The 20,480-nt window shown below is 58.3% G+C and overlaps 10 protein-coding genes across 10 annotated transcripts; 3 read left to right on the forward strand and 7 right to left on the reverse strand.

Moving 5' to 3' along the window:
- Window positions 1-123: 123 nt before the first annotated feature.
- SPRG_02924 (hypothetical protein) lies at window positions 124-2,278 on the forward strand. Its single transcript, XM_012341508.1, has 2 exons — window positions 124-622; window positions 668-2,278. Exons 1-2 carry the CDS (start codon window positions 158-160, stop codon window positions 2,225-2,227), a joined length of 2,025 nt encoding a protein of 674 aa, XP_012196898.1. The 5' UTR covers window positions 124-157; the 3' UTR covers window positions 2,228-2,278.
- On the reverse strand, window positions 2,240-6,251 carry SPRG_02925 (hypothetical protein; the record flags this gene model as incomplete). Its single annotated transcript, XM_012341509.1, has 11 exons — window positions 2,240-3,170; window positions 3,227-3,346; window positions 3,397-3,628; window positions 3,674-3,804; window positions 3,849-4,026; window positions 4,079-5,008; window positions 5,058-5,164; window positions 5,220-5,342; window positions 5,393-5,510; window positions 5,556-5,677; window positions 5,847-6,251. The coding sequence occupies 11 exons, from the start codon at window positions 6,249-6,251 to the stop codon at window positions 2,319-2,321; spliced, it is 3,318 nt and encodes a 1,105-aa protein (XP_012196899.1). The 3' UTR covers window positions 2,240-2,318.
- A 647-nt stretch (window positions 6,252-6,898) lies between these two features.
- Window positions 6,899-8,223, reverse strand: SPRG_02926 (hypothetical protein; the record flags this gene model as incomplete). The annotated part of the gene is made up of 8 exons (XM_012341510.1): window positions 6,899-6,988; window positions 7,036-7,269; window positions 7,325-7,519; window positions 7,616-7,717; window positions 7,766-7,909; window positions 7,959-8,012; window positions 8,061-8,100; window positions 8,153-8,223. The coding sequence occupies 8 exons, from the start codon at window positions 8,221-8,223 to the stop codon at window positions 6,899-6,901; spliced, it is 930 nt and encodes a 309-aa protein (XP_012196900.1).
- Window positions 8,224-8,353: 130 nt separating this feature from the next.
- Window positions 8,354-10,622, reverse strand: SPRG_02927 (hypothetical protein). Its single transcript, XM_012341511.1, has 13 exons — window positions 10,288-10,622; window positions 10,174-10,239; window positions 10,032-10,116; window positions 9,928-9,982; window positions 9,798-9,875; window positions 9,536-9,746; window positions 9,381-9,494; window positions 9,244-9,331; window positions 9,172-9,194; window positions 8,953-9,117; window positions 8,760-8,903; window positions 8,666-8,708; window positions 8,354-8,610 (listed from the first exon to the last, which is right to left on the reverse strand). The coding sequence occupies exons 1-13, from the start codon at window positions 10,588-10,590 to the stop codon at window positions 8,438-8,440; spliced, it is 1,548 nt and encodes a 515-aa protein (XP_012196901.1). The 5' UTR covers window positions 10,591-10,622; the 3' UTR covers window positions 8,354-8,437.
- A 1,038-nt stretch (window positions 10,623-11,660) lies between these two features.
- Window positions 11,661-12,340, reverse strand: SPRG_02928 (hypothetical protein; the record flags this gene model as incomplete). Its single annotated transcript, XM_012341512.1, has 2 exons — window positions 11,661-12,021; window positions 12,288-12,340. The coding sequence occupies 2 exons, from the start codon at window positions 12,338-12,340 to the stop codon at window positions 11,661-11,663; spliced, it is 414 nt and encodes a 137-aa protein (XP_012196902.1).
- Window positions 12,341-12,650: 310 nt separating this feature from the next.
- Window positions 12,651-13,324, reverse strand: SPRG_02929 (hypothetical protein). The gene is made up of 2 exons (XM_012341513.1): window positions 12,995-13,324; window positions 12,651-12,946 (listed from the first exon to the last, which is right to left on the reverse strand). Exons 1-2 carry the CDS (start codon window positions 13,301-13,303, stop codon window positions 12,707-12,709), a joined length of 549 nt encoding a protein of 182 aa, XP_012196903.1. The 5' UTR covers window positions 13,304-13,324; the 3' UTR covers window positions 12,651-12,706.
- Window positions 13,325-13,726: 402 nt separating this feature from the next.
- SPRG_02930 (hypothetical protein) lies at window positions 13,727-14,394 on the reverse strand. The gene is made up of 2 exons (XM_012341514.1): window positions 14,088-14,394; window positions 13,727-14,038 (listed from the first exon to the last, which is right to left on the reverse strand). The coding sequence occupies exons 1-2, from the start codon at window positions 14,385-14,387 to the stop codon at window positions 13,805-13,807; spliced, it is 534 nt and encodes a 177-aa protein (XP_012196904.1). The 5' UTR covers window positions 14,388-14,394; the 3' UTR covers window positions 13,727-13,804.
- A 1,918-nt stretch (window positions 14,395-16,312) lies between these two features.
- Window positions 16,313-18,812, forward strand: SPRG_02931 (hypothetical protein; the record flags this gene model as incomplete). The annotated part of the gene is made up of 4 exons (XM_012341515.1): window positions 16,313-16,574; window positions 16,627-16,828; window positions 16,876-17,371; window positions 17,419-18,812. The coding sequence occupies 4 exons, from the start codon at window positions 16,313-16,315 to the stop codon at window positions 18,700-18,702; spliced, it is 2,244 nt and encodes a 747-aa protein (XP_012196905.1). The 3' UTR covers window positions 18,703-18,812.
- Window positions 18,813-19,373: 561 nt separating this feature from the next.
- SPRG_02932 (hypothetical protein) lies at window positions 19,374-19,586 on the forward strand (the record flags this gene model as incomplete). Its single annotated transcript, XM_012341516.1, has 2 exons — window positions 19,374-19,436; window positions 19,494-19,586. 2 exons carry the CDS (start codon window positions 19,374-19,376, stop codon window positions 19,584-19,586), a joined length of 156 nt encoding a protein of 51 aa, XP_012196906.1.
- Window positions 19,587-19,607: 21 nt separating this feature from the next.
- On the reverse strand, window positions 19,608-20,078 carry SPRG_02933 (hypothetical protein). Its single transcript, XM_012341517.1, has one exon. The coding sequence runs from the start codon at window positions 20,050-20,052 to the stop codon at window positions 19,684-19,686; it is 369 nt and encodes a 122-aa protein (XP_012196907.1). The 5' UTR covers window positions 20,053-20,078; the 3' UTR covers window positions 19,608-19,683.
- Between the last annotated feature and the right edge of the window lie 402 nt (window positions 20,079-20,480).

The raw sequence follows: 20,480 nt of genomic DNA on the forward strand, positions 1-20,480 counted from the left end.
CAGTCGAGGCGGTCGTCGGATTGGATCGCTTTGAAATCGGCATGTGCCGCGTTTATCATTGGTATCCTCCGGATAGGGGACTTCTATCCGGACATTATCGCCTGTAATATTGGTCGACCAGCGCCCACATAAAGTTTGCGACGTCCGGAGGGCCGAGATGGAGACGCTCAAGTACGACGAGCTCCTCCGCGCGGGCGAGCCCGGCGCCATGACGATCGCGGCCGCCTGCTTGCGCCTGCAGAAGCTGCTCTCGACGGAGCTCTCGACGCCGCTGCATCTGCACTCGGTCGAGAGCCGGCGCAAGTTCTTTGCGTTCCTGCCGCGCTTCCTGGATCGCGTCTTTGGCGAAGAGCAAGAGAAGCAAGCATCGTCTTCCAAGGTAAGCGCATGGATGACACAGTCGTACGGCGCGCTGCACGAGCCGTCGCCGTCGACCTCGGCGGTTGCCAAGCCCGCGACGGGCCCGAACGCCCATCTCGGCGAGCATGGCCAAGCGCTGGTCCAGCTCTTTGAGACTGCACTGTACGAGTTCGTCTTCAACATCTCCCACGCCGTGCGCTTCCGCCTCGACTTGACGTGCTTGCCCAACCCGGCGCAGGTCGAGATTCGCAACAGCGGCGGCGTACGTCCACCACTATTCGCCGTACCATCCTCATATCTCCTGTAGATCCCGCCGATGCAGGCCAAGCTCTACTCGACGTCGACGCTCAGCATGAACGGGAAAACGCAGTGCCTCATGGTCCCGATCCAGACGTATTTCCTCTTTAGCCTCCTCCGGTACCCCGTCTCGACGTCCAAGCTCAAGCGGCCGATCGCAACGCCATCCGCCTCGTCGTCCTTGTCGTCGACGACGTCCAACTACGCGTGGCGGTCCTTCTCCACGAACGGACTCTCGACCCTGACGGAGCGCCACCCGTACAACGTCCTCTTGCAGTACTACCTCTCGACGTTCTTGCCGCACGGACCCGAGAAGCTCGGCTTCAAGAGCAGCCAAAAGCAGAGCATGGAGCTCTTCTTATCGCTGCTCATCGAGCTCTGGTTGCGCCAAAACCACGTCGTGTACGAAGGCGACGTCGCCAAGGTCGTCGACCAGTACACACCGCCGACCGACGATGTCCTCAGCGCACTCCTCCTCACGCTTCTCCACGTGCTCTCGGACAGCCACATCCCGCTGCTTCTGCATCCGAGCACACACGTCGTCCTCAAGACGCTCCAAAAGCCACTGTACGACTTTTTCCAAATCGGCTTTTGCCGCGCGACGCCGTCCACCAACCCGACGTCGTTCTACATGCTGGCCGACGTCTTCCTCGCGTACCTCTCGCCGTGGCAGTGCGTGCAGTGGGCCTCCTCGACGCCGTCGCTTGCGACGTTCTCGGCGCCGTACACGCCCTTCGTGCTCGCGAACCTGCATTTTTATACGGGCCTCTTTGGCGTCTTTGTCACGGCAGCCCGGGACTTGGAGTGGGACGCCACGAGTCTCGACTTGCTGGGCCGCGCGCTGAGCCTCTTCTCGCCCGACCTGCTTGCGCTGCTGGAACGGGCCGCCAGCGACAAGTTGTCGGTGGCCGAAGCTCACGTGCTTCAGCGCCACGTGGCCGAGTTTGGGTCGACGCCGCCGTCCCTCACCGCGTTTCGCCGCAACGGCGAGCACCTTCTTGACAAGATGCAGTACATGAAGGATGTGCATCCGCGCCAGAGCAGCTCGAGTACGTTTTTGAACGCGGTGTTTACCACCACGGCCGCCACCGCGTCGCTCGAGACACAAATCGACAGCGTCGGCGCGCGGCTTCGCGTCGTCTTGAGCATTCCCGAGACGTATGTGCCTGTCTCGGTCGTCACAACTGCGCCGCTCACCACCTTTTCGCTGGCGTCGCTCAACCCGGCGCGGGACGGCCTCGCGCTCCTCTCGGCCGCCGGGCGTCGTCAAGTCGCCAACGGTCTTCGCCTCTGCACGACCGACGCGGTGACGTATGTGGGCGACCCGATGCTCAAGCCAATCTCGTCGTATGAGATCCCGTGCCTCGTCCGTCTTTTGTACCGGGTCTCGATGGCGATCAACGTGCTCTTGGGCTTGCCGAATCCGTACGAAGGCAAGGTGACGCTCGACGAGAAGCTGCAGACGCCAACGACCGAGTGCTTCCGCGTCAACCTCCGCTTTCTCGCAGCCAAGACCAACGTCGCGTGGCTGCTTCTCTTCCTTCTCGGGACCTATCTGCTGCTGTGGTAAGGATCCCATCGCAACAGTAATACATCTATATCTCTCGGCGTTGTACACGGGGTCGAAACAAGTCGAGAGCAAAATTACACGGGCACGCTTCCTAATCGCTGTCGTTGCTATCGCTGCTGTCGTCGTTGTCGTCGTCGTCGCTGCTTGACGACGAAAAGTACGACGACGACGACGACGACTGGTACAAGGTTTCCGAGTGCCCCGAGAGGGCACCGTTGCGGTGGTGCGTCGTCGAGGAGGCGGGCGGCGGCGGCGGCGACGGCGCTTTCGGTGGTGGCGGCGGCGTCATCGGCGGCGGCGGCACGGGACTACTTGCCGGCTTCTTGGCGTCCGAGTCGCTCGAACTCGAGCTACTACTGCTCGAGCTACTGCTGCTGCTACTGCTGATCGTCTTGGTCTTGCGCGGCCGCGTGACGACGGCCGCCGCCTTGGTCTTCGACGTGATGGGCGGTGGCAACGGCGTTATCAGCGGCGCCTTGGGTTGGCGCGCCACGGGTTTCTTTGCGGGCTTGTCCGACTCGTCGCTCTCCCAGACGTCCGGCTTGGCCTTGGGTTTGGGCGGCGCGCGGCGCACCATCGACCGCGTCGGCTTGGGCGTCGGCTTGGGCACGGCCGCACGCTTTGGCCGACGCGGCGGTGCATCGCTCGAACTCGACTCGCTCGAGTCGTCGTCACTCGAGTCGTCGTCGTCATCATTGTCGCTCGACGCCTCCGACTTGGCGTCGTACTCTTCCTCGTCTTCGTCGCTCTTGCCCGCGCTTTTGCTGCGCGTCGCATCGTCCTCCGCCATGGTCTCGACGCCGTGCTTCTCGGCCTCGAGGACGTAGCCGGCGCAGACGCGTTCGAGAGCATTCGCATACTCGACGATCAGCGCGCCCTCCGAGTTGTACATGCGGCAGTTGCTCCAGATGAGGTCCATGTCGTGCTTGAAGCTGGTCCACGTCTACACCGTGCCGTCGTGTGTGATTTGCTGCACTTCTACGAGACTCAGCAACGTACAGTGTAGTAGCCCGACTTGGTCCGTGCTTTGACCGTGCCGAGGTCCATTGGGTGGTGGATGATGCGCAGGTAGTCGGGACATCCATCCGCGATCGGGTCGACCGGGCGTGAGAAGAGCGGCTACAGACAAGGCGATCATTAGATCGGACGGCCGGCGGAGGTCGCGGTACCGCTTTCTCTTCCTTGATGATGGCGTCAACGAGCGCGAGGCAGACCGTGCGCAGCGGGTACACGGACGCTTGGACGTGCGACCAGTCGACCCACGTCGAGGACGACGACGACGACGCGTTCGAGTGGCTGCGCGTGCTTCGCGTCCGTCGGTGGCGCCGCGACTCATCGGCCGACGACCCGTTTTGGTCGTCGTCGTCCCACTCGCGCTGCCGCCGGGACGCGCGGTGCGCCCTGCAAAAAGTATATAACAAACGCGATCGCATCGCAAAAGCCTACCGCTCCATGGCCAGCTTGCGCTTCGCCTGCTCTTCGCGCTGGGCGGGCGTGAGGTTGCTGTCCGAGCTGTTGCTCGTGCGACGTGCGAGCCGCACGAGGCGCTCCGACGGCTTCTCGTCCCACGACTCGTCCTATGTAAGAATCAGATCGTAGAGACATACGTAGCGGCACGTACGGCCGAGTCGTCGTGCTCGCTCGTTTGTGATTTGATGCGCGTGGTTGCGATGCGCGACGACGCCCGGCGCGGAAGGCTTTGCATCTGCCACAGCAAGTGCTGCTGGTGCTGCTTCTTCTCCATCGCTTCCTGCGCGGCCTCGCCCGCCTTGAGGATCTGAATCAATCGGCCCTTGAGTCTACAATGCGGCGATACGTCGTGTTTGCATCCGGGCACCATGGTGGCTGTACCGCTGCTGGGCGACCGAGCCATCACGAGCAAACTGCGTGTCGAGCACGTGACGCAGGCCGTCCACGGTCATGCTGAGAACGCGCCAGTTGCTCGGGCCCGACGGCGGATCGGGCAGACCCATCGCGAGGTTCTCGGCCTCTTGGGCGTCGCGCTGACGCTTGCGCGTATTGTACATCTCGAGGAGGTACTTGTACTCGGGCGGGTACGACGAGTGGTGTTTCTTCTTGAAGCTGCTCTTCTTCTTGGAGCTGCTGCTGCTGGTCGCGTTCGATTTCTTGACCGACGACGACGAGCTGCTGCTCTTCTTCTTCGTCTTGGACGACGACGACGACGACTTGGTCGACGATGACGACTTGGGCTTTTTCCGGTCGACGACCGTCGGCGGCGGTGGCGCTTGACGTGGTTGCCGGCGGCGAGGCCACCCGCGGGCGTCGTTGACGAGGCACTCGAAGCACTTCCAGTCGCCATGCGGCTTCTTGAGCAGCGGCGGGTCCAAAAGTGCCATGTCGTACAGCTTGTTGCAGAGGTGGCAGAGCACATGGGTCTCTGGCGCGTCGTCATCGCCATGGGGTTTCGATTTGGTCGTGATCTCTTCTTGGATTGACGGGAGCGGTGGCTTGATCGCTTCCTGCTCGTCCTTTTCGTCGTCGTCATCAAGTCGTGGCTTCTTGGACGACTTGCGGCTCGATGCCTTGCGACCCGACGACTCGGACGTCGACGATTTCTTCTTCTTTTTCTTCTTTTTCTTGTCCTTCTTTTTCCGAGACGAGTCACGCTTGCGCTTGAGGCTGCCGCCGTCGTCGCCCATCATGACGACATCGTCTGTCGGCAGCGGGATCGCCGCCATGCCCTCGTTGTTTTCGATTGCATACTGCATCGAGATGCGCAGCTTGTGCGGCGTCGCGTACCGCACGTGGCAATTGACCGGTCTACACAGCATCCGCATCGTCTACCTCGACGCAACGATAGAAGGCGTACGCAGGCTTTCGCTGCCAGAGCGGTTTGTCTTCGGCGTAGACCCAGCAGCCGTCGTGAAAGAACCAATAAATAGACCCGTTGTCGTCCTCGCCGAGGGCCTCGGGCCGCTACGGGCGCCACGTCAGACATGGACATTCTAGAGGAGGAGGAGGGGGTTTGTACGAGCTGGTTGAACTTTTCATCGTCGTCTTTGTCCTTGCTCGGCGCCGAGAGCGCGGCCACGTGCTTGCGAATGTCGCTGCACGATTGCAACCGGCCTTCGCAGAGCCACTGCAAGATGAGCGCCTAGATGCATGCATGCATGAGATGGAGCGTGGTATGGACATGGACCGTACGCGTTCGCGGAGGCCGACGTCCTTGTACTCGCCGGGCATCGGGTTGACGGCAAAGTGGCGCTGCCAGTTGTTGCCGTCGCCGAGCTTGCGCTGGAGGATGCGCTCCCACTCGTGGCACCTATGCTCGCATCATGAGACATGTGTGCGTCCACGCGTGGGGTACATTTTGGCCTTTTCGATCTTCTGCCCCGCGTCACGACAGAGCCGGTAGTGCACCTCGGCAAGGATCGCATTCGCCGCGCCCGACGTCACGTCTTCGCCATGGATGAGCGCCATTTCGAGGTCCTAGATGCATTTTGACACGCATGAGCACCGATGGTCAGGCAGGGCGTCGCTGCTGCCATCGTGTCTTCCCGTCCACCCAAACGACGCGGGTCGTGGGCAAGCCACAGCGTCGACGGTAGAGAGGGGATCGCGACGGCTGGGCGACGCGCGGTCAGAAGCGGCGACCTACCGTGCGCGAGATCGGCGGGATCTTGAGGACCGCGCCAAAGACACGGAGAAAGCTGCAGGCTTGCGCGACTTCGACCATGGACCGCAGGATCTCGAGCGGGCCGAGGTGCTCGGGGAGAACCTCGCGCTTTATGGGCGCGTGCAGCGCCGTCGGGCTCGTCGCTGATCCGGTAAAGTTCTTGTAGTCGATCTCTTGCTCGCTTCCATCATCATCCGAGCCGCTGCCGCTTCCTTGCGCCTTCTCGTCGTTGGACGTGCTCATGCTGCCACTGTGGTAGCTCTCGTCGTCCGAGCCCTTGTCGTCCATCGAGACGTCGCCCTCGGGCGGCGGCGACGGTGGCGATGGCGGCGAACCCGTCGACGACGGCGCCGCGACCGGCAACCCGCCTGCGGTGGTGGGCACCATCTATTTTTATTGTCTTTTTCATTTTTATAATTTTCGCCCTTGAAAGCTTATATCTCTGCAGTCGCCTCGTCGCGAGGTGCCCCGGGGCACAACCCTGCAGCCACACTTGTCCAACACGAAGACAAAAGTGTCATGTAGTCTGAGGACAGCCAGGAATGAGCAGCAATCGCAGCTGGTAAATCCTACTTGGCCGCTTCGACCGAGTCGGACGCCAACTCAAGTGCCCTAGCCTCTTCTTCGCATCCCGAGGACGAAGGTAATGGTAATGGTTTGCATCCCGAGGACGAAGGTAATGGACCATCGCAGCCACCACGTCCTGCACATGGACAGCCTCTGAAGAGCCTTTGCCTTTGGACGATGGCCTCTGGATAGCCTCTGGATAGACTCTGGATAGCGTCTGGATAGCGTCTGAGGACCTCTACGTAGGCCCTAAAGTGACCGGAAGAGCCCCTAAATAGCACCTGTATAGCATTTGGATAGAATCTGGATAGAATTTGGATAGAATTTGGATAGAATTTGGATAGACGTTTGAATCGACTTTTGAATACCTTTTGGATAGCCATTGTAGATTTTAAAAGCAAGCGCTGTCGTATATATACATATATATATACGGTGAGGAAAAGTTTGCGTGGTGCTGCCGTTGTCTGTTAGCCCAAGTACACCTTGTCTTTTCGATCGACGTGGTCAAAGGTCGTGCGCTTGCCACGTGGGAATTCGCCATTGAGCGTCTCCACCGTCTACGACAATATTGTTGTCGTGAGGAGTTGTCGACACGAAGATCGACCTTGTCGATGTGGTAGTGGTCGAGCTGGACGCGCGACTCGTACGTCTTGGAGCCTTGGTCGCTGAGCGTGCTGCTCATCATCTTGTTAAAGTAGCCGTACGGCGTGCTCTCAAACGTGCCGCTCGCATAGAGCTTTGTATCGAGGTTGTCGGCGCGACCCAAGCTCTGCGCCCTGTGCTTGACGCCCTCGAGCGCATCGCTGCCGTCGTGTCGGCCCTCGTTCGCGATGGCTTCCTATGTCCATATTTTTCCCATGCGGCTCGTCGACTTTCGGAGCTCGATGATATACCTCTTCGTCGCGGTTGCGAATGACGCGGAGACTTGGGTCGTCGATCTTGGCCACGTGCTTGATGTACGTGTGGTCATGCAGCGGGTCGTAGTCGCTCTCGATAATGATGTCGCGGAAGAGACAGCCCTTCTTGTTGGCCGCGTCCAAGAAGCGCTGATACGCCTCTTGCTTGTGCTGGTTGAGCGCCTTTGGATCCTAATTTGCGACGTTGCTGCTACGAGAAGAAGCGTGATGGGTCATGTACCATGGCCCGCACTTTGCGTTGATGGGACCGTTGAGTTTGTTGTACACCTTCTCGGTCCACTCGTCGTAGAGGCGGAGCTTCTGGCGCTTCTCCGACTCTTCCTTGAGCACGAGTCGCTCCTCGAGCTCGGACGCGAGGGCCTTCCCTTCCTACACCTCGAACGTCAGACGCTGTGGCGGCTGCTACAATGGACGGACGTCGATCTCGCTGCGCAGACGCAGGTACTTGACTTCGCGCCGGTTGCGGTCCTTGGCCAAGTTGTCCGAGATGGTGAGCAGCAGCTTTCGCTGGAGCTCGTCCTGTTCTCGTTGGTACATTTCGTGCTTCATTTGCAGTCGCTTCTACAGCAGCAGCATGCCGTCGTCAAGATGCAAATGCTAGCACGGGTACTTGACGTGTCGCGGTCGAGAGGTCGGACGTGTTGGTCGAGCCGAGCCCGCTCGCCTGTTATCATATCGCATGACCAATGACGGCCCGAGACGATGCTTGTACCGAGGTCGACTTGGTCTTCTCCGGAGGGCGCGACGAGGGACTAGGCTGGCGTGTTACTACGATCGCTACTAAAGAGTCGAGAGAGAACGTACCTCCGGCTGTTCTTGAGCGCATCTTGCTGGAGGTCCTCAAAGAACTCTTTGTGGTAGACGCGGATGCTCATCGATGTTGAATCGATGTAGTAGGAGGATGACCCAAGAATAGCTGGAACGGTTCCCCGAAAAATGGGTCCTCCTCAAAAGATGCTTCAACCCTAGTAGACTTCAAGGCCAGACGACTTCTTCATGTAGATGAGGACGAGACGGAAGCGACAGGATATTGACACTGCATGTATTGCCACTTTAGCTGTCAAGACAAAGAGGGACAAGCAGCTACACTCAGCAAATGTCGCGCTTGAGGACGCGGGCGACGATGATGGTGATGTCGTCCGGCATGCCGCCGCCCCACATCTTGTCGTTCTCCTTGGCGAGGCGTGCAAACGGCGAGTCGATCGTGCGGTCAAGCGAGAGATCGTAGGCGCGCTTGACGAGCTTCTTGGTCATCGCTTCGACTACGCCCGCCCGCGTTCATTTTGCCGCAATAAAAAATGCTGAAAAACGTCATACCTTCCGGCTCGGACGCGACGATCTCGAGCAACTGGTCTTCGTTCTACACGACAATATTGTGCATAACTGAGATTCCAGACTATAAGACACGTACAACATTGTCAAAGAGACCGTCCGTGGCCAGCACAATGAGGTCGCCTTCCATCACCGGCACGCGCAGGTTGACGGCCTCGGCCGGCGTCTCGAACAGCGGACCCGACCCCGACGGCATATCAGGTCCGGGCTCATAGAACCCAAGCTACATTTCAAGCGTTCAAGTTGATACACTGAAAGAATGTCGTCTGTACCTGGAACGGGCAGTTGAAGTAGTGGAGCTGCTGCGGCGACCGGTACGAGACGTGGGCGCCCTTGCGCCGCCCAGCAGGCGTCAAGTCCGTCTCCCGGTTCTCGAGCTTGCGCATGAGCGAGCCATCGAGCGTACCGCGCATCTCAGCCGACTTGAGATCCGATTTCTAAATGGTATAGAGTGCGAGGATCGAGATTTTGTGGCTGCTCGTGTCGTCTACCTTGTCGCGAATGATGAGAAACCCTACATGCGACAAGCTATCGATCAGATAGGATAGGATATAGTAGGATACCCGAGTCGCCGAGGTTGACGGCGTAGAGCTCGCACTGGCTCGGGTCGAGGCTCACAACGCAGGCCGTCGCACTCCCAACGATCGCATGCTAGTTGGAATCCAGTCAGCGATCAATGCCGCCAAATAGGTACACGTACTTGGTTGACGCTTAGCCATGCGGCGTGCAGCACTTCGGACGGATGCACGAGGGCGTCTTTGGCTTCGGAGACGTGCGCGGCGGCCTGCGCCGCCTTCATGAGCTCGCGTGAGTACTAGACCATATTAGAGTCCGATTCCTGCCCGAATCATTTACCTTGCCAGCGGAAATGCCTTGCTCGAACCATGACCCGACGCCGTCCGCGACACCAAAGCAGAGCACGTCCTGCGGCGCAGTCGCTGGCGCCGCCGTCGGCTCGGTGCCGATGAAGTAGGCGTCTTCGCCGCCTGTGGCCACTTTTTGCGGGTGCGGAATCGACATCGCAAACGCGTTCAAGTAGTACTGCGTGCACGGCGTCGGCTTGACGCTAGGCAATGAATTGCTCAAGATGAGTGACGAAGAGAGTTTGGTGTAGTACATGGCCGAGCTCGCGACCGACGTGTTCTTCGGGAGGCCCTTGCGCGGCAGAATCAAGTGAATGTAGTCCGACTTGGCACTAGACACGACCATGCTTTTTCATCCCGTGCGATGCGACGACGAGGTTGCACCTATGGGCTTCGCCGTCAGCTTGCGAGTCGGTGCTGGAGATGAGCGCAGCAATGTCTATTCCATGGAATTGGTTCACAATGTGATAAGATCATGGTGTGCATACCTGTGAGGGAGATGATGCCGAGAAGGCTGTCGCCGGAGATGACGGGCAGCTCGCTGCGCCCGGACTGTGTCATGACTGCCCGGCACTAGACGCAGACGGTCATTGTCGTGATCGTTGATGGCTTGTAGAAGATAGATCGTACCACCGTGAGCGGGTCTTCGGGCGTGACGTGAATGATATCCTTGGTCGGCATCGCCGCGTCCTTGACCTACGAGTCGAATGCGTGGGATCGATTCGTTGCCACAATCGTTGGTACCTGGAGGTCTTTCCACGCGGCGCCTTGCTTGGCAATGCTCGAGATGATGTTGTTTTGGGTCAAGAGGCCCACGACTTTCTTCTCTTCGTCGACGACGATGAGCGTCGTCGAGTTGGCGTGCGACGCCATCTTGTCGACGGCGGTCTGCAGCGTCGCGTTCTTCGTGATGATGCTCGTCGCCTGGTTGCGCGAGTTGACGGCGACCTTGAGCAGGTCCGAGGCCGACATGGTGCCATAGCGGCGGAAGCTACGGCGCGGCGCAGCACGGGCCATGGCCACGACCGATGACGTCCATCGCAGCATCTTCGTCGTGTGGGCAACGACTACTACTGAGGGATGCCGGATTTTAGCCAATGGCATCGGGCGTTACACATCGCGCGTCGTATGATTGGCCATAACGGGATGCAATCCCAAACGAACCGGCAGGCCAAGGTACTTGTGCGACAGCGCGGGGCAAAGACGGCCGCCCATGGTCGTCGGTGACCCAGCCGCTGCGAGCAGCTGTGCCAAGCTGCATGCCTCTGCCCATGGAGGCCCGACGCCGAGGTGCCCTCGTAGGTGTGGCCATCCTGCCTGGCGATGACCGCTACGCCTGCCATCGATGGCCACAAGAATGGGCGCAGCGGCGCACCGGAAACGCGCACCGCTGCAGATCCCGACCAAGGTCTTGGGTGCGCGTCTTGGTCTGTTCAACGTCGGACGGGCGACGGCGATGAGCAACGAAAGGGAGCTGACGACGGGATCGGCTGTGGGTACTCGAGCAATCCCGCTGTAGCTTGGAACGAGCGTAGTCGGGGGCTCGCAGCAACGCTCGCCTTGACACGAAGACGACGGTGCAAAGATATGGATGGAAGGAATGATACAAGCTCGAACTCGGCGACGACGGACAGGCGACAGACGTGACGCGAGATTCGTCGCAGATGTTTGGACGGCTTGCACGAGTCTATAGAACGTGAACGACGACCCTGCCACGGCGTAGTGGTGGTGGTCGCACGTAGTGGGCAGGCATAGCAAAGGACGTCTACTGAGTAGACTCTACTCCCTCCCTCGACTTTTACAAGGGAACGATTCGAGCACGTCCTTCAAGCCGCGATAAGGAAACTCTACTGCATACCTCCTCGCGATGATTTATGCTAAAAAGAAGTGAAGTACAATGACATGATGTTGGCCGTAAACGGGACTGTTGTAATGGATTAAATAGAATTTGTCAAAGACTACCTTAGAGGTTCGAGGCAAATGGCCTTGCTGGCTCCCACCTATAGTTCATTCCAAGCCATGGAAACACAAATGAGGCGTCGTACATGAGCTGCGGTAGCACGCGACGGCACGAAACGCGATCCCGTTGCACCCGTCGATATGTGGGCTGAGCTCTGTCAAGGCCGTTGACGTTGCATCAATGGTGCCATGGCATTGCCTGGACGCACGGCCAAGCGCAGGCCCGTGCCGAACGAGCGAAGAGTTCCGATTCGAATGTCGAAGTGCTGCAGCGACGAGAAGCGGATGAGCGCGCCGCTGAGGTCGTGCGAGACGTTCGGAGGGTCGCCGAGGTACAGCGACGTGAGAGTCGCTGGGTCGAGCACGGCCGACGTGTGCTCGGAGTCGATCTTGGCCGCTTGACGCAAGTTGCGCGTGCTGAGCGCCACCTGCATGGCTTCTTCGTCCGCATGGGCACCCGTGATCGCGAGCGAGAGCGACAAGGGGCGCGGTGACGCTGCGATCGCGTCGGCAAGCGCTCTAAATATCACATGTGTACTTGCAGGATAAAAGAGCGTTCGTACGAAGCTGCCAATATTGCTGGAAACGATGACGCCCTGGATCCCAGCCGGGAGCGCGTGGCCGTCGCACGCAGCCTCGATTTTGGGTGCTTCTGGATCCAAATCGACGGGATATAATCTGCAGGCCGCGCTGGTTCTGGATGTTGGCCTTGATGTTTTGCATGATCTGCACCATGAGCTTCATCATCTCCTTCGAGTCCGTGACCGTGCCGGCCTTGGTAATACGTCATCTTGTCGGCAAACTGGCCGTTCGCATTGAGCGCCTTGACCACGCTCATCGTGCGACTGCAGAGCGCCCACAACGCCACAGTGTTATTTTTCGCAAACGACACAACGAGGCCACGCGCTTTGAGCTAAACTGTCGGGCGTGCCAGCCCTTGTTGATCAGCTGGCTCACAAAGAGCCATGGGGACGCCTAGCGCTTCGTGTCGAAGTCGAGCGCGATCTGCGCATCGACACCGAGGCCTACGATAATCAGACCGCCAGCGACCACCGCAGCACGATGGGCACATTCCAGTAAGGCTACCTACTACTCGTCTACTAGTACACTGCAGTTAGAGTCGGCGCCACGCTCTATGGTGCATAATGCCTCCAAATACTGTCATAATCGTATGCAATGTTATCTCTTATAGCCGTCAATCCACTCAAAAATCCAAGAGCGAGGCGTCCGTGTCAAGGACGTAGTCGTGGATCTTGGTTTCATCGGCCGCAAAATCAAACTGACCAATGATGTTGCGCCCCGCGAGGACGGACGGGAGCCAAAACTTGTCGTCGGCCCACATGTCGTCGTACGGGATCGCATCGTACGTGTACCATTGCGGGCGCATTTCCTCCGACTCGGTCGGCGCGCCTTCGAACTTGGTCACTTGGTAGACGTGGACGTGCTACAGATCACATAAGTCCATGGGAATGTGTCCATGTTGTCGTCGTACCAGCACTTCGGGCTTGTTGGTGAACGTAAAGAGGAGGGTGCCCTTCTTCTCCATGTCTCTTCCGTGCACGAGGACGTTGGCCTCTTCGTTCATTTCGCGCGCGGCAGCGTCGGCGACCGTTGCGTCGGTCGGTTCAACCTTGCCGCCAAAGCCGTTCCACTTGCCTTGGCCAAACCCGCGCTTCTTCATCCCGAGGAGCACCTCGTTCGCGCCATTTTCACGCGTGCGGAGGAGGAAGGCAAGCGTGTAGTGCTTGATCTTGGCGGCGTTTTGCAACGTCTCGGTCACTCGAAGGGCAGCGCTTGACATGTGTGTGATCGGATGAATCGGAAAATGATTCTCATATTGTAAATTTAAATGGGAGACGACAGCGAGGACGTGCCAGCTGGTTGCGCGCGCCTTGACAATGCAGGTCGTCAACACACAATGCTTGTCGTTCGGCGGCGTTTCGCAAGCAATGGACGGCTGCGAACGCCGGGGTCTGGGACACGGAGAGCCGCACGTTTCAACTTCATCCATTCCGCACCCGGATGGCCCGCACTTCTTGAACCAATATAACTATGAGGGATGTGCATGATCAGTATACATATTGGACGGTCCCGGATTGCCTCTGAACGCCAATGATCACGATCACGGCCTTGCCCACAGTGCAATGTTCTGGAATGACTTGTCTTTGGACCACCAAATGTAGGTAGAGTGACTCTACTACCCAGTCAGCCTGCTACCCATTAGTGCTATTGTGTCAAGACGATTGACATTCATCATTATACAGTAAGCTCATGACACTGTAGACTGTAGAATCTTTTCGTTCTATTCGTTGTCACCAACAATATCTAAAGTCGAGTCGAGAATGGTCACTTCGTCATCGGCAAAGTCAAACTGCCCAAAGACGCGATGACCCGCGAGCACGGACGGGAGCCAGAACCGCTCGTCGGCCCACATGTCGTCGTACGGGATCGCATGACAGGGAAACCACGCCGGGCGCATCTCGTCCGACTCGGAGGGCTCGCCTTCAAACGTCGTCACAGTATATACGTGCATGTGCTAGTATCAAATAGAGTCGTCTCGATTGCAATGGACAATAGTGTAGTACCATGATTTGGGGGCGGTCCGTAAACGTGTAGAGGAGCGTGCCCGTCGATTGCATGTTCTCGCCCGACACGACGATGTTGGCTTCTTCCATGAGCTCGCGTGCGGCCGCGTCGGGAATGCTCTTGTCCGAAGGCTCGATTTTGCCGCCAAAACCAATCGTTTTGCCAAGGCCAAAACCGCGTTTCTTGGTGCCGAGGAGAATCTCACGCACGCCTTCCGCGTTGGTACGAAGGACAAAGGCCAGCGTGTACGCCTTGACGTCTCTCGCAGTGGCGAGCGTCGCTTGCACTCTGGCTGCCATCGAGGTGGGAAATTGAAAAGTGTCGCCGATGATCCAAAAGTTTTCAAAAATATTTGGAAATGAAGGTCGCGCACCTGGGAGAGAGTCTACGCTTAGCAGTGAACCAAGCCGGACGGAACACGAGACGAAGATGATTGCGTGTGCGTGAGTGTGCTAGTTGCTAGTAGCTCCGAGGCTGCATACATTCCGGTATCTAGACAACCGAAAGGCGGTGTGTTGCTTTGGGCCTCATGTGCAATGCGGTCTCGACAAGCCCACGCTACGCATCACGGGCGTATACATGTCATACCTACACCTGCACTAGAATAAAGACTGTATTCCAATGAGACCGGCGTTGGGAGCGCCACGCCTTGTCCCATGAACCCGACCAACCATCTTGGCAACGTTCTCTTTCTTCTCGACCGCGTCGCGCTGCCCGACCGCTGCTTCAATTGATCACATTGGAGCTCAACGACGAGGGACAAAAGGCCAACAAAAACATCGAGTAGCCGCCCAGCGTGGCAGCTCGAGTGACAACGCTACTGGAGACGGGCGAGGTTGTCGACTGGGCGCTGGCCCTGGTCGTTTGCCATCTTGATGCGACCGACGCGACGGCCACTTTGGAGTAACGCACATCCCAGACAGCTTTAGTCCACGACGCTGAGCTCCAAGCGCATCTCCATCGATTGCTCAACCCCGAACGGAAGAGGTAGGCCAAAAGCCCGAGCAGCTTGCTCTTCGTCGGCTTCTCCGGCTCCTCGCCCAACACGAGTGGTCGCGCCAGCACCTTGTCCCGCGGATCGCGCTTCCGTCTCCGTCTGCCTAGATCAAGTTCCTCAGCCGAGTGGACACAACCAAGAAAGTCCGACATTTGTATTTAGCATAGACGACCCACTTCAACAACAACAACGGAAGTGAAATCAAGTTCCTCAACCGAGTAAATCAAGTTCCTCAACCGAGTACACACAAGTCCGTCAATTTTTTTTGGCATCGTTTTATCTATTGTAATAGACGACCCACTTCAACAACAACAACAACGGAAGCGGTAGGCGTAAAAAGTTGAGGAGTTTGGTAGCAGGACGTCATGACTCTTGTAAGCTCAATCTCTCGGCTCGCTCGCAGGCTTCACGACACCGTCGATAGAGCTGCTTTCGACAGCCTCTTTTGGTCTATTGTCGGTCGAGCTCGACAGCAAGCTGTTGGCAGAAGGTCGTTGCCTGTTGACATATACCGGTACAGTACTTGAGTATCTTCCAACTTTGCTGCACTCTCTTCTTGGGTACCCATGTATCTATCGATCTACGAGACGGACTGCTTTCTCAGCGAGTCGACTGTCGGACAATCCGTGCCTCGTTCTCCGGTCGGCTGCGCTTCATATCTCCGCGCTTTCTGGCGTGTCCAAGAGCCCGTGCTTTCGCCAAACTTTCGCGGCATGAGCATGAGTGGGCTTGCCATCGTCGTTCCAACGGCAACTCGCACGTACGCCATGCGTCTCGTCTCTGTATGGGTTGTTTCGCAAGGGATACATGGGCTGAATGCGTGGCCGAACGGATCAAGCGACTCTCTCCGCTCTCAGGTCGCGTTCGCCTTTTGTCCCCTTGGACCGGCAAGAGTAGAGTACACGTAGAGCCTATTTCTATTGCTGAGCAGGAAGCGGCAAGCAGCATCTCGCAAGATGAGGAGACGCATCGAACGCGCGCGAACGACGTCGTTCATCGCGTCGGTACATCACCTGTTGAAGCAGCACCAGTTGAAGTGTATATTTCTATGCCTGCATCGTCCAATTATTTCCATCAACTATACATTCCCCAAGACAATTAAAAAAGAGCGGGCGAATTCGACCATCGAACCTGTAACGAATTCCCGCGCGATTGTCGCAAAGTACTCGCGAGACACCTGCTTCCAACGACCTTGTCTCCGTGTGCAGAATCCAATTGCACTTGAGGATGGCAGCCAAAATGGAGGACGCGCTGCCGCCGTTCGACGATGCGAGCAGCGACATCTACGACGACGTGTGCATGCTCAGCGAGTACCCGGAAGACCACAAGAAGAGCGCGACGATCGCCATCGACGTGCGCGCCGACTCGCGAGCGAGGGCCCGCGGCGAGTCGGTGCTCCTCAACGACCCGCTCGTCTCAGACGACGACGCCAACGAGCTCATCCTTGAAGCCAACCGCGTGCCGGACGAGTCCAACCTCTCCTTTGACGGTAGTATCTCTCGCATGAAGTGCGAATCACCCATGGTCGTCTTGCGTCCTAGAGATCATGAAGAACATCAAGGAGCGCCGGTACTACCAAGAGCAATTTGCCAACATCCAAGGCCAAGCCGGCATGAACCCGCGCACGCTCAAGTTCCGTCCGTCCTACGAAGCCGCTTACGCCGCGTACATTCAGCGCGACTCGCTGCATCGGACCCGCTTTTGCTTCTTCATGGGCGCCGCCGCCCTCAGCTTTTACCTCTGGTACGCATCCTTTCCGCGCATTGAAAACACCAACAAACTGGACATAGGTACGATGCGCAGCAGCCGTCGTACCAAGCGACGGCCAATATGCATTTCTGGACGTTCGAGTCGGGCAACGTCACGCGGAAAGACATGCTGGACGTCCTCAGCATCCTCGGGCCCGCGGCCTTTCTCTGTGGGATTTGCCTCACGATTCTACCGTGCCTCGTCTCGCGCTTCCGGCTCGAGCGCCTGACGTTCGGCATCTTTGGCACGGTGGCACTCACGCTCATTCTGCGCAAGCCCGTCGGGCGCTACAAGGGTCCGGTGCTCCCGCTCGTGATTTTGATGATCCCGATCTTTGGCATGACTCGCATGCGCTTCCGCCTCAGCTGCATCCTCGGGTGGAGCATCTTCCTCACCTACTTTACGATTCAAACCATTGCGCGCGCGCAGCTCGACGACGCGACCGCCAAGAAGTGGGATTCGCAGTCGGACATTATTTACCAAACCATCAACTATGGCATTAGTGTCATTGGCGGCATGGTGTCCCACTACCGCCAGGTGCCATTATGGAATACCCGACGCAATGCCAAACGAAAGCCTTTTAGGAGCTGCTTCGACGCCGCAACTTTGCACTCAAATTACCGTTCACGGGCCTCACGGACGATGACCTCGAGCCCATGCAGATGGACAAATTCCGGAAGCGGTCGCTCATGCGCCGGACGACGCTGAGCTTCAAGAACGACCAAGTCGAAGACCTCTTTTACCGGCATTGGTACCTCATTGACCCGTTCCCGTTCGAGAACCCGAACGCCGCGTCGCTCCACCTTGGCGTCTTCCGCGTGCTTCGGTTTGCGGTCATGGGTCTCGTCATCGACCAAGTCATTCTTGGCGTCCAAGATTACAAGCTCCTATGGCTGCCCGGGCATCCCGTCAAGCCCAAAAGCCTCTTCTCCGCCGCCGAGTCTGAGTATGCGTACGTTGGAGCTCTCATTGCGCGCTACGGTGTCATCGTGCCCTGCTACCTCTCGATGGTGCTCTTCATGCACTGGCTCGGCACTGCGTTCTACGCCAAGTGGCTCCAAAAGCACGACGACGACAACCTCAACGAGGCGACCCACAACGCCGACGACACGTCGCCGGTCGCGAAACTGAGCACGCTCGAGCAAGTGTCCAAAGTCGCGTTGAACGTCTCGCGCTGGAAGCATTGGCGCGACGAGAAGCTCACCGAGATGCTCGCGGCCAAAGGCGGCTACGTCAAGTACGCGCAGTGGTACTCGGCGGTGGTCATTTTCCTGCATGTGAGCTGCATGGCGGCGCTGCTCATTTGGCTCACGCGCAACACGCATGCGCCGCAGAACGTCTACTTTATGGGCTTCCTCAACTCGCTTCTGTTTCCGCACCGGTCGGGCTTTCGCATCCGGTTCGTGTACGCTTCGTCGACGACGTTGGCGCTGGCAGTCACGTTCATCGCGATCTTTGCGTGCGTCCTCGCGCCGGCCGACGCCGACCATGCGCTCCACGTGCTCTGGGTGCAGTACACGACGTACATTGTCGTCGTCGTCGTCCTCGGCATGTTCATCTCGCACGAAGAAGAGAGTCTCCGACGGACGTTCTTCATCCTCAAGTCGATGCGCACGCTCGAGTTCAAGAGCTGGTTCCACACCGTCTTGCGCGTCCAAGGCTGGGTGCGCGCGAAGCTGAAGCGCAAGCTCCACGACATCCGCGCGCGCCGGAGCGACCTCGACGAAGCGCTCTTGGCACCGTCCGCGCCCGTCGTCTCCAACGCCGCGCCGTACATGGCCCAAGCGTCCAAGTTTGGCGTGATGAGCCAAGGCTTCAACCTCACCGCCGTCCTCGTCGACGTCATCATGTCGAGCCTGCAAAGCTAGACCGCGTTGGCAGCCGATTAAGAATGATTTAAGACGCCTCTTGGCCCAATGGATGCGCTCACGTCCCTTGATTGCAAGACCTCTCGATGCGACCAACACCTTGGGTACGCTGTACCTCGTATCACGTTGGGACCGCGCTCGGAACCAAGAGAAATATGCTTTAGTTGTGCACCCTCACCAGTTCCTACTAACAACAGCAACAACTTCTCTGCTTGCATTACGCTCGAGTCGACGAAGCGACGATGCTCCGAATGACCATGATCCACCGTTGAAGTGGCATTGCGGGTCGGAGAAGGCAACATGCGAAATGGCGACATTCGGTACTGTAGTCTAGCCCCCCACTTCTGACCTATTTAGTACGCCTGAACGTCCTCATCGCCCTGCTTGGCAAACTGCAACGAGGGACCTGGCGAAGTGCAACGAGGGACCTGGCGAAGTGCAACGAGGGACCTGGCAAACTGCAACGTGCTCATATAATAGCACTCGATCTTTGGCAAGGGTTGTAGAAATTGCCGAGGAATTGATTGCACATCCCGGGGCGCCATCATGGCGTGCTTGGTGGGTCTAATTCGAGCACGGGCGCCTATAGATAGCTGCGCAAGAATAGCGCTGTCGAGGTGCCAACGTCCTGACGCAGTATCCGAATCACCAGCCACTACACACACAGCAGCATGCAGATCGTCCTTCCGCGCTCGCTCCGCCTCATGATGGTGCTCGCCGTCGCCACGTCCCTCGTAGTCGCGCCCGTCGACGCCAAGCCCCAGCGTGGGCCCGGCGCAGCGACGGCCGAGGAGATTCGCTCGATCAGCCAGCGCCGCATGCAAGAGCGCGAGCGCCTCCGCAACGCGCAGGAAGGCGCGTTCTGGGCTCGTCGCGGTCTGTAGTCAACATAGCATACGACGTCATCACCTCTATAATGGAACCCTTGTATTGTCACGCGGCAAAGGACGCTTCCTCCTTCTAACTATACACCACGCAAGCTCACGCGTCGTTCGAGGCCGGGACCGCCGTTCGCCGCTGGCGCTCGCGGTTCTGGTTGATCGACACCTCTTGGCGCTTCAGCGGCGTGTTCCACCAGAAGCGCACGTAGCCGTCGCGCGTCGCGAACAAGGTGTGGTCCTTGCCCATGCCAACGCCGGTCGACGGGTGGTACTTGGTCCCGCGCTGGCGGATGATGATGTTGCCGGCGACGACGGCTTCGCCGCCAAACTTCTTGACGCCGAGACGCTTGGACATCGAGTCGCGGCCGTTCTTGGTCGAGCCGCCCGACTTCTTGCTGGCGTGGCGCACGAGGCCGAGCGCCTGCGACGGCAGGCCGAGGTTCAAGCAGCGGAGGAACGGCAACGACATGCTGTTCAGATGTATCTCGAATGGACCACCAACCATAAAATCCCAACACGCTTGTACCGAAATTCGATACAAGCACAATAATGTCCGGATACAAGGTATTATAACACATTGCAACATCGTCATGGCACCATAGGCGGCGTGTGTCTCGAGCGATCGTCCAAAGACACGGCTTACAAGGGTAGTCTATATCGCCTTGAGCCTGAATGGACGTGTCTCCACGGCAATGGCACGCGCGGTGTCGATACTGCCGCCTTCGTGTCCACAGAAGCTACTGTCGTCGCCTACGCTTGGCCTATTTACAAGCCCACTCTACGTGTAGACACGGAACGATGGAGGAGGATGGCGCGAGCACCTCTCACCAATGTGCACCAAGGCGTTTGTCGCTGTTGTGAAGCAGGAGCTTTGGACGCTCTCGAGATGATGGCTCA

This window comes from Saprolegnia parasitica, assembly GCF_000151545.1.
Source record: "Saprolegnia parasitica CBS 223.65 unplaced genomic scaffold supercont2.7, whole genome shotgun sequence".
Lineage (NCBI taxonomy): Eukaryota > Oomycota > Saprolegniomycetes > Saprolegniales > Saprolegniaceae > Saprolegnia > Saprolegnia parasitica.